Source organism: Cotesia typhae, unplaced genomic scaffold (assembly GCF_013202065.1).
Source record: "Cotesia typhae breed Kobodo isofemale line unplaced genomic scaffold, CoteBio_Ctyphae scaffold_13, whole genome shotgun sequence".
NCBI lineage: Eukaryota > Metazoa > Arthropoda > Insecta > Hymenoptera > Braconidae > Cotesia > Cotesia typhae.
Window position 1 is genome coordinate 13,127,948 of NW_027423774.1, and position 14,193 is coordinate 13,142,140.

The window sequence follows — 14,193 nt, forward strand, 5'->3', positions numbered from 1 at the left end:
AAAAGGAATGTTATGATAATTCTAGTATCAACAGAAAAAAAAATATATGTTGATAATTTAAGGAACAAAATTTAATAACTATAATTTAAGTTTAAACAAAAAAAAAATAAATGTTTTCTTTTATTTTCGAATAAAATAACGACTTAAATAAAAAGAAAAATTTAGATCTAAGAAACTAATGATAATTTGTAATCTATGCACAAATTAATTTTTATCTAACTAATTTAATATAAAAATTTGGTCACAGTAAATAATTTAATGTAAAATAGTACACATGTATGTCTTTGTCTATGCATAAATGCGCTTACGTATACACAAACACATAGATGTATAATAGAGCATAAGAGTAAAGGAGAAGCGATATTGTACTCTGACCCAAGTAGAGGGGACTCATGCAACATTATAGAAAAATCTAAGAGAGAGGGCAAGGGCTCAAGGAAATAGAAAAATAATTGGACATTATTTCTCCCATCTAGTAAAAATAAGTAACGCCCTAAAATTCGACACCTTTACGATTTTTCAACAAAAATATCTCTCGTTGTCCTGATGTCCTAGTGTTAACATCGAAAAGGTTTTTATAAGTTTCAATGAAACCATGCGTCAGATTAAAAAAAAAACAATTGTTAGTAAAGTAAATTTCAATTATGTAAAGAAACGGTAACAATGACATTTAAGTAAGTTCTTAATTAAGATTTTTATGTTTGTTTTAATAATTCAAATCTTTGTATGATAATTTTATAATATATTTATTAAATTGAATTCATTTTCTTATATTATAAACATCAACCCCTTCCCATAAAGCTTCAGATCCTTATCTATTAGCCTAACGGCTAGGATAAAAATAATTAAATTTTAGTTGCGTTTTCGACGTAACAATTTATTTTTATAATAATTAACTTAGTAAAATTGATTAATTTTTGTTACTTGAAAATCATCGACAAACTTTTATCCGTGGAATTTTGGTCGAGCGTCAGTTTTTGTGTCGCAGTAAATTCCAATACCCAAGGTCAAGCAAAACTTAGCTAGCGAATGTTCTGGTAAATAAAATTTGAATGTTTTGACTTGTGTCGAATTTTTTATAATTAATAAAACGATTGGAAAATCATTAGCAATATATTATTGAGAATTAATTAGTGAAAATATTTTTATTGTAAAATTATTTTATAATTATAATTTTAGTAATTTTGGGGATTAAGTCCGTGAATTAGTTAAATTAATTTTTACTCCAAATTGATAATTATCGGCGTGGACATTAAGTTCAAGAAATCAGTTATTTGAGTCAAAATTGTCACAGTAAAAATTTAGTCAGAATTAGTTAATTAACTTATGTTAATAATTTTGAACGTGATTGTAAAAATGTATATTGAGATTAATTTGATTACCAAAAGTTAATTCAAGGTATTAAGACCTTTTGTTTTAAATAGTTATTGTATATTGTTAAGACTATGACTCTAAGTTACTGAGGAATTTTAATCCATCTAATATTTTAATAGAATTAAAATTAGCAATCGGAAATTGAGAATTGTCATAGTTAGTTAAAAATTGATTGTCAATTGAAAATTATCGTTTTATTAAATCACTAATGATTGAATAATTAATTTAAGGGGTCTGTCTAGTAACTCACTTTTGAAAAATCGTTTTTTTTTTTTTTACTTTTTTCGAAAGTAAATATATTAAGAAATATTGTGTGAAAATTTTATAACGATCCAAGAACTCTAACATTATTTTTGAACGCTTCAAAGGTAGGTACCTCTAGCGCGCCGTCCCAGCCGACTACCTGCTATTGTTTTTTCTTGCAGCTGCTCTCTTTTAGAATCCTCTTGTATATATGTATATATATTATATGTCGGTATCCTAAAGGTCGTATATATTTCGTTGTTTTACTAAATGTATATACCTGCTTTTGGAGCGAAAAGAGGCAGTTTTGTTTGTAAATTCGTTAGAGCAACAGCTCTTTAGTAAATTTTTATTTATAAATTAATAAAATAAAATACTCTCTACGTGAAATTGTCATATTTTCGCAATGGATAAAAAAGGCAAACATCAAACTAAATCCTGGCTACGTGCAGGAAGTAAGACAAAAAAGCGTAGTTTACGTGGAGATCGTAGCAGGAGTAATACAAGTGCATCAGCAAAAAAACTAAAAGAGTCGAAGGACGACAGTTTTGATGTACGTGTAAAAAAAGATACAGGCTACAGTATTATACAGTTTTTTTTCGTGTTTAGCCTTCTAGAACAATATTTATCGTGTAAAGTGTGTAAAGGTGATGTGTCTTTTTCGAAATTTGGACAGAAAGGTTTTGGTTTTAAGATACATCTTGAATGTAAGTGCGGAGAAAAATTGATCGAATCATGCTCGATGATAAATAATGGTTTTGAAATAAATCGTCGGCTTGTGTTTGTGTTTCGATTACTTGGTGTAGGTCTGCAAGGTTTAAATTTATTTTGTGGACTTTTGGAAATGGGCCCAGGATTAAATAAAGCCGCTTATTATTCAATTGTCGAAACCATTAAAACTGCTGTAAAAGCCGTATTCGAGGTAGTCAGACGGAAAGCTATCGATGAAGAAAAAAAGTTGAATGCTGAAGCAGGAAATGGCGAAGATTTAACAGTTTCGGGAGATGGTTCCTGGGCAAAAAGAGGCTTCAGTTCTCTTATTGGCCTCGTAACTTTAATCGGCAAGTATAGTAAAAAAGTCCTTGATGCAGTTGTGTTGTCTAGCTATTGTAAAGCGTGCGAATTCTGGAAAAAGAGGAAAGATGATATTGGTTTTGCTGCTTGGTATGAAAAACACAAGGAAAATTGTGACGCTAATCATGAAGGTAGCTCCGGTAAAATGGAGGTCAGTGGAATTGTAAAAATGTTCATGAGATCACTGGAAAAGTACGCAGTCCGCTACGGTTTTTATATTGGTGATGGGGACTCCAAAACTTTCAAAATGCTGCTTGAAACATTTCCGTATGGAGAAAACGTTACGGTAAAAAAATTAGAATGCGTGTTGCACGTAGCAAAAAGAATATTCAAGCGTGCTAGCGAAGCAAAAAAAACCCTTACACAACGAAGAAAAGCCGAAACTGCTAAAAGGAAAGCCGAGGAAAAACAGACCGAGAAGGTCGAAAAAACTTCTTCGAAAAAAAAACCGCTGCCAAGAAGAGGAAAACTGACAGTGTTCCTAAAGTTAAAACTGTTAATTTGACGATCAAGCTAATGAAGGAATTGTCTACTAATTATGGATTAGCAGTTCAAAGAAACAAGGATTCAGTCGAAGGAATGCGCAACGAAATTTGGGCTGGATTTTACCATAAAATTTCGACCGACTCAAAGCCTCAACATCAGTACTGTCCAGCTGGAGAATCGAGCTGGTGCAAATATCAGAAAGCAGAAGCAAAGCAGATACTGAAAGATTTCAAGCATCCACCTGCCCTTTCTGAAGACGTGCAAGAAGTGCTGAAGCCGATCTACGAAGATCTGACCAAAGACGAATTGCTCGAGAGGTGCTTAGGAGGCAACACGCAAAACAACAATGAGAGTTTCAACGCTACTGTGTGGAGTATGGCACCGAAACACACTTTCTCTGGCAAAAAAATCGTTAAAATTGCGTGCCTTACAGCAGCATGTATTTTCAATGAAGGCTTCAGCACAGTATTGAAAATTATGGAAACGATGCACGTTGGAATCGGCGAAACTGCAGTCGCATATGCCGCGACGCGCGACCGCCAGCGTATCCAAGTAGGCAACCGCCGTTCATCGGAAGATTCCAAAGAGGGCAAAACAATGCTGAGACAGAAAAGATTGGAAGAAAGTCAACTCTTCGAACAATCTGAAGGAATTTTGTACGGTCCAGGCATCGCTGACTAGGTGTAAGTAATTTTTTTTTAAGAATTTCATGTAAAAAAAACTTTAAACGTTTTTCTCGAAACAACGTTTTTACTCGCCTTGTTGATGAAATATTCGAAACTACTCGACCGATCCTTATGAAATTTGAACCACATATTCTTTAAACCTATCGCTATGTCCCCTATAAATTTTTTTCAAAAATTTTGAATTTTAATGTATTTTTTTTTCAAAAATCGGCGAAAAAAAAACGGTTTTTTGAAAATTTTTTGTTTTTTCTTCACCATTTTTTTATTTTTTAAAATAATTGAATAAAATTCATAGGGGACATAGCCATTGTCATACCAAACCTAAAGCACTTTGATTTTTTTGTTTCAGACAACACAGCTCCGAGATTTTATCAACAAGGCGGACCTACCTACTTTTCGAGGTGTTGCGTTTGGCTGACGTTTTTGGTCATAATACATGTATAAAATAAAAGGAAAAATTTTTTTTAGGTATTTCAAGAGTGTATTTACTAAGCCTAATAACTTTTATATTATTACCTTTATCCAGTATCCCAAGAAATAATCACGAAAATCGCGTTTTTTTCGGCGTGAGCTACTAGACAGACCCCTTAAAATATTTAATTAAAATTAATTACAGTCGATTTTGTTAAAATAAAATTTATAAAGTAAAAAAAAGAATTAAAGTAAAGTCAGTAGTGTTAGTGTAAGACAAGTGTGGGTTATGTGTGAGTTGCAGAGTATCTAGGTCTACGTTTTGTCACTGGGCTGTTACTGCTGTAGCTGGAGCGGGTTATGTGAGTGTGCTGCAGAACATCTAGGTCTACGTTTCGTCACTGGGCTGTTGTTCTGTAGCAAAGTGTGAATAAGCTGCAGGAGTATCTAGGTCTACGTTTCGTCACTCCTGTGAGCCGAGTCAACGATCCCGGTATATGATTCGTCTCTGTGCGGGTGATTATAGGTTTAGTAAACGGGTAGACGCCGAAAGGGGCCCGTCACGTGTAGACGCCGGGAGGGGCACGTGTTAGAAATCGACGGGTAGACGCCGGGAGGGGCTCGTCGAGAATAAGATATTGTTAAGTGTGGTTAGTGTGTGAGTGAATGAATTTTGTTAACTAATTTTAAGTCAAACACTGTTAAGTTTTTTTTTTATTGTTAATAAATGTTGATCAACCTTGTTAATTAATTATTTATTATTCAACAGCACCTTCCTCCACTCTCTCTACCCTAAGATAAGACTTCTCAGCTCTGGACCGGTTCCAGGAACCGTGATTAAAAATCCTGGTGGCGCCCTGATAATTATATTGTTGTTAGTTTTGGTTATTTATTTAAAAAATTGATTAGGGGCCAACCTGAGCAGGTAAAACTGTTACAAGTCAATTAGGGGTAATATAGTTGCTGAGACTAGAAGTTTTTTTATATTAACAGTGTAGATATTTTTACGTAATTTCAAACTATATAATGCAGAGTTTATTTTGCTTATTATTTTTGCAACATGAACATTCCAAGATAAATCACTGGATAAATGGAGTCCAAGACATTTTGCCGAGTCCGTATACGGGACTGCCACACCATCAATGATGATAGGGGGTAAGCCTTCACGTATAAGAGATTTCACTCTATTATTTGATCCTAACAGCATGGCTTTTGTCTTAAGAAGGTTTACTTCTAAACCATTTTCTCTAGCCCAATCAACAACAGCTTGGGCATCAATATTTATCAGCCTTATTGCTTCATGGAGCTGATATGAATAGAAGTGTAAGTAGATGTTTGTATCATCGGCAAATAAACCATATCGACAGTATGCCAGCCGTTTAGTTATTAGGTCCATGACTATTAAGAGTAGTATAGGTCCAAGGACCGAGCCCTGAGGAACACCAGAAGTGGTTTCCACAAAACCCACCGGAATCCCTTGTTCGTCTACCACAGACTGACTCCGGTTGGTCAGATATGAAAAGAACCAGGTAATTATCTCCATTGAGAAGCCTAATTCAACGAAGGTACTCAAGATAACTTTATGGTCTACATAATCAAAAGTCTTGGTTAGATCAAACAAGACTAAGAGCGTCAGTTTATTATTATCTATGGCTTTGCTGATGTCATCTACAAATTTTAACAAAGTAGGCTGAGTACCATGATGTTTTCTGAAGCCAGATTGATAATTATCGAGTAATTCATTATTCTCAAGATATTTCATCACTTGATTGGCTTCTGTAAATTACCGACAATAAAAGATGCATCGCAGAGTTAGAAACGACATCAAGAATTATATATTCTGGCTGATTGATATGATCTGAAAACGACTCATGAACTATCTTTGCTTTATACGAATTATGAATCAAACGTGCAACACCTCCTCCCATAGCGTGTCGACCAGTCTCTGGATGCACTAAGCCACGGTCTGTCCTAAATATCGAGTAATTATCAAGGCTACAAATCGAATTATCACGGGCTGACTTGAGCCAAGTTTCAGTTAACGCAATAATATGAGGTTTTGTCTCAGGAACTAAATCTAAAAATTGAGCAATATGACCGTTAAAACTATTTATATTCAAACTTACAAGCCTTGAAGACGTGGACTTATTACTAGGATTATCGGTTAAATCTGCATGATGTTATTCGAGCTTGATTAAATCTATATTAGAACAAATTTTAATTTTTACAGCATTTTCATCTTTTTTCACATAAATAGATCCATTCTGCACCCGAACATACTTAAAACGAGCATTTTTAGCTTTAAGTTTAATATTTAGCAACAATTTGTGAGTCTCCTGGTTTAAGAATTCGTTTAAGTAAATATTACCCTTGGTTGAGTCACAAACAATATTTGGGAATACATTTTTAACAGTTAACATTTTTTGTTTTCTTTTTGCTTCTAAAATATGATCACGTCTTTGGGGGGATTTCATCTTAAGTATGAAAGAGTGCAACACAGGTCTAATTCTAACATTATTTTCATGTCTACCACTAACATTGTTGTCTACTTCTTGTATTTTATCTATTTTACGAATCGCTAAAATGTCAGACTTTAAATCAGGAACGCCTAATACTTTGAAGACAGCAGTGGCGATCTCCAACGATGGTAAACTTTCAACGACTGGATCCGAAATGCCAGAAATTATAAGCTGAGACGTATCTTGACTTGTAGTGGATCTTAATTTAAGTAGATCCATTTTATCAAACACAGCTTCAGTACTTTTCACGGTGGAGGCGACTTCATCCTTAAGCTTATCTAACTCGGCAGTCAATGTCGCAATCTTGTTATAATTTATTGCTACATTTGTATTTAAGGTAGCTGCTGACTTCTCATTCGCAGCGGACTGTTCCTCCTGAAGAGTATTCAAACGATTACCAAAGTCATCGACTTTCGAAGATAAAGACTGTAGTAGAGTCGATAGAGCTGGAATTTGTGCCACTGATGACATGACCGAAGTTAATTTATCATCTGTTGACATTGATGACCATCCATTTGGAAGAGAAGTTATTGCTGAACTCAGAGTAGCTGCGGCTTCCTTTGAGATTGATTTATCAGGGTTCGATTGTTTCTTAAGATATTATCAAGTTCAGGAAAAAACACTGAGTCACTAACAGGAGATAGCAACCCTGTAGGAGTAACCGGAGACGATATACTTGTTATCAATTTAGTTCCTTCACCCTGAACAGGCGAGTTTGTTGATTTAGCAGATTTAAAGCTGGAAGTTGACGCGTGATTTGAAGTTACCAACCTTAATGAATCAACACGGATATTCGTGATTCTAATTTATTATTAATAGTGTTCACTGGTTCAAGTAAGTATGCAAACAATAAATAAAATTGTTATTGAGATTATATTAATTTACCGGAATAATAATTTGTAAATTTTCGGACACAACAAACACTATGTCAGCAGATTATTAAGACCTCTGTCGGCGTATTTTTAATCTATTAGTTCAGGATACGAAGATCTCTTGGGATTAAATAGTTGTTGTTTTATTATTAAGACCATGGCGATAAATTAGTTAAGAATTTTAAATCGGAAATGGAATTGAATATTTAGCTCAGAGTTATTTCGGAATTAGTTTATTAATTTGGAAAGATTGTTTAGTTCATATACTGATGACTGAATATTTTAGTTGAATTTTTAAAGTCAATTTAATTTGTTGACAATTGTCATAAATTTCAAATTAAAAAGTAAAAGCCAATTAGTCCTGCGTGGGTCATGTGTGTCAAGATGAGTCCGGGTGATGTGTGTAAGCTGCAGAAGTATCTGGGTCTATGTTGCCGTCACTAGGCTGTTACTTTTGTAGCTGTCTGTAATAACGACCCCTCGTACACTGCAGTCTTTGAGCGAGGTGTTCCGTTAGTAGTTAGTAAGAGCTTTGGTTGTACAGAGTTTGAATAGTTCACAAATATTGAGCACTTTGAACATAGTTATGATCTTGAATTATCACATTAATTCATGAGTACGCGTTGATTGAGTTTAATTGAGTTGTATTAATTAATGCATATTAATTAGACTGAGCATGAGTTGTAGAAAGTTGATCTTCAATTGAACTGTTAATTAATTTACAATGTTATTAACACTAGCAATTATGAGCGAGAAATATGAGTAATGTTGTAGAATTAGGTCACCAGACGATTAATTAATTACACTTAATTAATAGTCATAGTGTGAGCGTATAAATTGGATTGACTGAGTGTAATGATTGATAGAGTGAATGAATGCAAGTGTAGTGAGAGCTTGAGCTTGAGTCTGTAGAGTTCACAGTAATGATTAATTGGATGAGCTGTATAAATTAGAGTCACTGGATTATTAATCAATTAACAACATAATTAACTCTCACAGTGTGAGCGAATGAGCCTTAAAACTAACGAGCTCAATTGAGTACTTGAGTCTCGGGATACGAGATAGAACACACAACGTTGAACACGGAATGGCGACAGGCCCAAGAGCTGGTGGCAGTCACCCCCAATCTCCACCAAGCAACATCTGCAATGCGGCATTTGATTTTGCCGCATGATGACGAATTTCTATTGACAATTGTAATATTATCGTTGCTAGGTAGAAGTGTAGGTGACTGTTGTACATGTGTATGAGAGAGAGCGACACATGAGTAGCCATGTGACAATGAGTAGGAGGGAGAGGGAGCATGTGGGTATGGATTGTGATAAAGTGATCTCAGATGATTTACAATAAATACTTAATTGTACCTGAGTTGCCAATGATTGCTGGTGAATAAGATGAGTAGCGATGCTGTAGCTGGCTTCAGTAAAGCTGAGTGGATGAGCTTGATGATTTCGTAAATACACAAAAATGCACTGGTCACGGTAAATGCGTGTGTACGCCGTACAATTAGCACATGTTATGAGGAGTATGGCCGCTTGCCGGTGGGCCAGTTGTGTTGAGGTAGAACACCCGAGGGCGCTTGTGTAGCGGCGCCTCGGTGGTACCAGTTTGTTGCGGGAGGTTTGAATGATTCCGCAACATTCCGCCCGCCATCAGGAACTGGGTTGCTGATTATGATCTCAGTAGTGATGAGCACTTGGGGGTGATGAGTTAGAGTTCTGGAGCCAGTGGTAATACAGCTAGCTTGGTGATTGTACGAGTGAGAGTGCCGTTGACTGTCTCAATGGTTGCCACTCGGATGAGTTTGTCATTGCCTGGGTGGACAGCAGTGACTCTGGCCAACGGCCAGCGAGTTGGTGGAGTTCGTTCGTCAGTCAGGAGGACAAGTGACCCGATGGAGATGTTGTTGTAAGCTCGGTGCCACTTGGTCTGAGCTAGATGTCGTTGAATGTAACTGTTGGACCAATGCTTCCAGAAGTATTGGATTCGTTGTTGAATGAACTGCCACCTGGAGAGTCTGGCACTGTTGAGTTCGAGTAGTGATGGTTCTGGAATAGCGTTGAGTGCACGTCCAATGAGTAGGTGACCTGGAGTGAGTGCTGAAAGATCCTGGGGATCCTGTGAGAGTGGTTCTAATGGTCGTGAGTTGAGAATCGCCTCCACCTGGAGCAGAAGAGTCGTAAATTCTTCAAACGTGAATGACGATTCTCCGATTGTCCGTGTGAGATGATGTTTCATTGATTTCACAGCTGCTTCCCACTTTCCACCCATATGTGGAGCAGCTGGGGGGTTGAAATGCCAGATGATCTCGTTAACTGTGAGTGCATCAAATATTTCTGATGATTCCTGAGTTCCTTGAGTAAAGAGCCTTTTGAGTTCAGCACAGGCGCCTTGGAACGTTGTCCCACAGTCGCTGTAGAGTGCTGTACATAGTCCACGACGGCTGGTGAACCTGTGAAGTGCTGCAATGAATCCAGAGGATGAGTAGTTGCTGACAAGTTCAAGATGAACTGCAGATGATGCCAGGCATACGAATACACATATCCAGCCCTTGTAGGTAGGTGATCCTCGGATGTTGGTTGTTTTGATTTGCACTGGACCTGCATAATCCACTCCAGTATGGGCGAATGCTGATCCTGGTGTAACATTTGGAGCTGGGAGCTGTCCCATGAGTTGTTGAGCACGAATTCCTCGATGTCGAGCACATTTGAGGCATTTGAGTATTTGAGTTCGCACTGGTTGGCGTCCACCTAATATCGAGTACCGTTGGCGAGTGTATGCGAGTGTGAGTTGAGTTCCACCATGCATGGTACGCTGATGAGCATCAGAGATTATGAGTTTGGAAAGAGCAGCATCACGAGGCAGAATGGCAGGATGCTTAAGTTGATCAGAGTCTGGTGCGTTTTCCAGACGTCCACCTACACGAATGATGCCCTCGGTGTCTAGGAAGGCAGTTAATCGTGCAAATGGATGATCTCTTGGCCATGATGCTTGATTTTTGATCATTTTGAACTCTGAATGGAAATGAGTGCGTTGAGTTTCTTTTATGCAGAATTGTAGAGCTTGTTTGATTTCCATAGAGGTAATGGGGTGAGCCAGAGATGAGTTTGGCCGTTTCTTGATCAAGTCCCGAACTCTCCAACATATTACAGTAGCTCGTAACATGCGGAGTAATGGTATTGGTCGGTCCATGATTGACCATCTTGATGTTAAAGGCTTGGTAGTTGAGTAGAATGCCTTTACTGGCCGTTCTTCCAGCTGAGTGTTGGAGTCGAGTCTTGAGTTGATGAGTGGCCAGGACGCTGAGTCTTGAAGTAACCATGGTGGGCCAGTCCACCATAGTTGATGAATTTTGAGTTGGAGGGTTGTCAATCCTCTTGTTGCACAGTCTGCTGGGTTTTCCAAGCCAGGAACGAACTTCCAGTGGCCATCTGGAATTAGATCTTGGATTTGTGACACACGATTTCTGACGAAGTCCTTCCAACGAGACGGATGCGATTGTATCCACGTGAGTGCAATTGCAGAGTCGGTCCAAAGGTATATTGGCACATTGTTGAGTTTGAGTATTGACTGGCAATGAGCGATGAGTTTAGCCAACATATGAGCAGCGATGAGTTCTAACCTTGGTATGGTTAATTGTTTTAACGGTGCTACCTTGGTTTTGGAGCAAAGCAGCGTAACCTTTGCTCCTTGAGTGCAGTTGTGATGATGGACCTTGATGTATACCACAGCTGCCATCGCCAGTTGCGAGGCATCTGAGAATCCATGGATTTCGAGTGATGAGTTCGTGGACGAGTGGATCCACCTGGGAATTTTAATACAGTTGATCATAGCAAGTTGATGAGTGAATGCCTTCCACCTTTTACAGAGAGTTTCAGGTAATGGTGAGTCCCAGCTGAGTTTGACAAGCCAGAGTTCCTGCATGAACATCTTGGCTTGAATGATGAGTGGTGACAAGAATCCCAGGGGATCAAAGATTTGGGCTATCTCTGATAAAATTGATCGCTTTGAGTATCTTTGAGCCTTGCATGGTGTTGAGTTCTTGAAGGAGAAGTGATCTCGTTGAGGAAACCAGTACATGCCCAGAATTTTTGTGCTGCTGTCTGGATCCTCAATAGTGTATTGTGTTATTGCTTTCGCATGATTGAGTTGTTTTAATTTTGGGTGGTTGCTTGCCCACTTGGCTAGAGGAAATCCGCCCGCCATGCAGAGTTCTTCTGTTTGATTTGCTATTTCTTGTAGTAGGTCTTGAGTGTCTGCGCCACCGGATATGTCATCCACGTAGCGTCCTTGAGTAAGTGGTTCCACTGCCAGTGGGAATCTATGGCCTTCGTCATTGACGAGTTGGAGTAGAGCACGAACAGCTAAGTATGGTGCAGCCCTTGTCCCATTGGTGACAGTGGTGAGCATGTATGGAGTGATATCTCCATCTGGGTTAAACCAGAGGATTTGTTGAAGATGTCGATCATCAGGATGGACCAAGACTTGGCGGTACATTTTTGCCACGTCAGTGATGAAGAAGAACTGATGTCTTCTGGATGTTATGAGGACATCGAAGATGTTGATGAGTAGATTGGGTCCAGTATGCATGATGTCGTTGAGTGAGAGCCCAGAACTGATATTCTTTGAGCCATTAAAAACCACACGGATTTTGGGTGAGTTGGTGTTCTGCTTCAATACTCCATGATGTGGTAGGAAGTATTGAACTGATGATGATCGCAATGTGGTTGGTTCCATGTGGTTGAGTGATATGTATTCTGCCATGAATTCCATGTAGAGTTGTTTGAGTTGTGGGTCTTTGCTGAGTCGGTGCATGAGGTGGCGAAGGCATTGGTATGCTGCCTTGAATGAATCTCCAAGTTTGTGAACTGGGGAGATTAATGGTAATCTGACTCTGTATCGCCCGGATGAGTCACGAGAGTGAGTCCTTGCAAAGTGAGCTTCACAAGCCTCCTCGTCGGGTGTTAATTGAGGTTGATGAGTGGTGATGATCTCTTCTTGAACCCAGAACCGTGTTAAGAGGTCCTGTAGGTTCATGTCTTGTTGAGTAATAGCTGCCTGGTATGATCTCCTTGACTGATGAGTGTGATGTTGGGTGGGACCAAGAATGATCCATTCAAACAGAGTGTGTTGAGCGATTAGACCCGGAAATTCAAGCTGAATGAGTCCACCAGTAATCACTTGGCCGTAGTAATCGGCTCCAATGATGATGTTGATTGGACCTGGTGTGCAGAATTCAGGGTCGGCTAGAGTAAGATGTTGTAGTTGTGTGAATTGATTGTGCGAGATTGACACTGATGGTAATTGTATTGTCAATCCGCGCAGTACATGAGCGTGAAGATTGAGTGTTTTGCTTGAGTGTTGTGATCTCAGAGTTAGCTCAACCCAGCTCTTGGTTCGGCCAGCTTGTGCATTGCCAATGCCAATAACACTGAGTTGAGATCGAGTGCGAGTGAGATTGAGACTATGTACCAATGAATCTGAAATAAAGGAGATTTCAGAACCAGAGTCTAGCAAGATGCGTATTGGAATGGTACTTAGCTTTGTAATGATGTTGACCAGGCAGGTGGCGAGAATTGTGGCAGAATGTTGGTTATTGAGAGTACCAGTTGGAGTATGGTGAGTGTGATTATGCTGATCATGAGTGTTGATCTTTGGCGGATCTTGAGTATAAGTGTAAGCAGAATTTGATGAGTATTTAATTTTGGAAACAAATTATGGTAAATTTCCAATTTATAAATTATTCTAAACCCGAGCAAATTTTAGTATGGGAATGTATTCTGTTGAATTTGTATGTAATCTGTTGATATTTGATTCCCAAAACTCTGAATTTGACGATACGAATGAATATAAAATGAGGGAATTGCCAATTAAATTGCTAGTTTGTAAATAACGTGTAGAGGGCAAAAACGATTATTCCGGTTCGCTGTAAGTGACTTTTGGAAAAACTGATAAAAGCGAAAATTGGCGATCAGAAAGGCAAGTCTTGTGACAGAGTGTTATTGCGGGAATATTCTTCTACCAATAACAACTGGAGGGACATTACCTTGGTTCGTCTAGAACACTGGTAAGTACCTTTTGAACTCTCAACAAGATTTGACTTCCCCGGATTTTTGACCCTCTGTCGAAAATCCGGTAGGTATTCACAGACCGTGTAGGTGGGAGCGGAGAGGATACTCTCCATCCGCTCTCAGGGTAGAGTTTTAGGCCCAGGGGTGACGGCTAGTCTCCTGGAAGGTGGGTAACCAGTTTTTGGAGTTGTAGTTCGCGATTTGGACGCTCACGGGAGCCAGAATGTGTGCGAGTTTGTCTGGTACAAACCAGTTTTGATCGAGCCTAGATACGCGTGCGTTGACCGACGTCATGAAGTCATTTTTTTGTATTCTTGTCGTTTAGATTTAGTTTGCTGAGGTTTGATATAACCTAAAAATTTTGTATTACGAGAGTTTATTTTGTTTTGTAACCGTTTGAGACGATGTTGGTAAATAAATGATTTATTTTGTTTCTATATCATAACCTGTTTGATAT

At 38.3% G+C, this 14,193-nt stretch overlaps 2 protein-coding genes across 2 annotated transcripts; one reads left to right on the top strand and one right to left on the bottom strand.

Moving 5' to 3' along the window:
* The first annotated feature begins 1,625 nt into the window (after positions 1-1,625).
* Positions 1,626-5,113, top strand: LOC141534665 (uncharacterized). The gene is made up of 2 exons (XM_074254150.1): positions 1,626-3,860; positions 4,213-5,113. The coding sequence occupies exon 1, from the start codon at positions 3,208-3,210 to the stop codon at positions 3,856-3,858; it is 651 nt and encodes a 216-aa protein (XP_074110251.1). The 5' UTR covers positions 1,626-3,207; the 3' UTR covers positions 3,859-3,860; positions 4,213-5,113.
* A 4,262-nt stretch (positions 5,114-9,375) lies between these two features.
* On the bottom strand, positions 9,376-13,849 carry LOC141534059 (uncharacterized). The gene is made up of 2 exons (XM_074253202.1): positions 13,741-13,849; positions 9,376-13,328 (listed from the first exon to the last, which is right to left on the bottom strand). Exons 1-2 carry the CDS (start codon positions 13,847-13,849, stop codon positions 9,376-9,378), a joined length of 4,062 nt encoding a protein of 1,353 aa, XP_074109303.1.
* Positions 13,850-14,193: the final 344 nt, after the last annotated feature.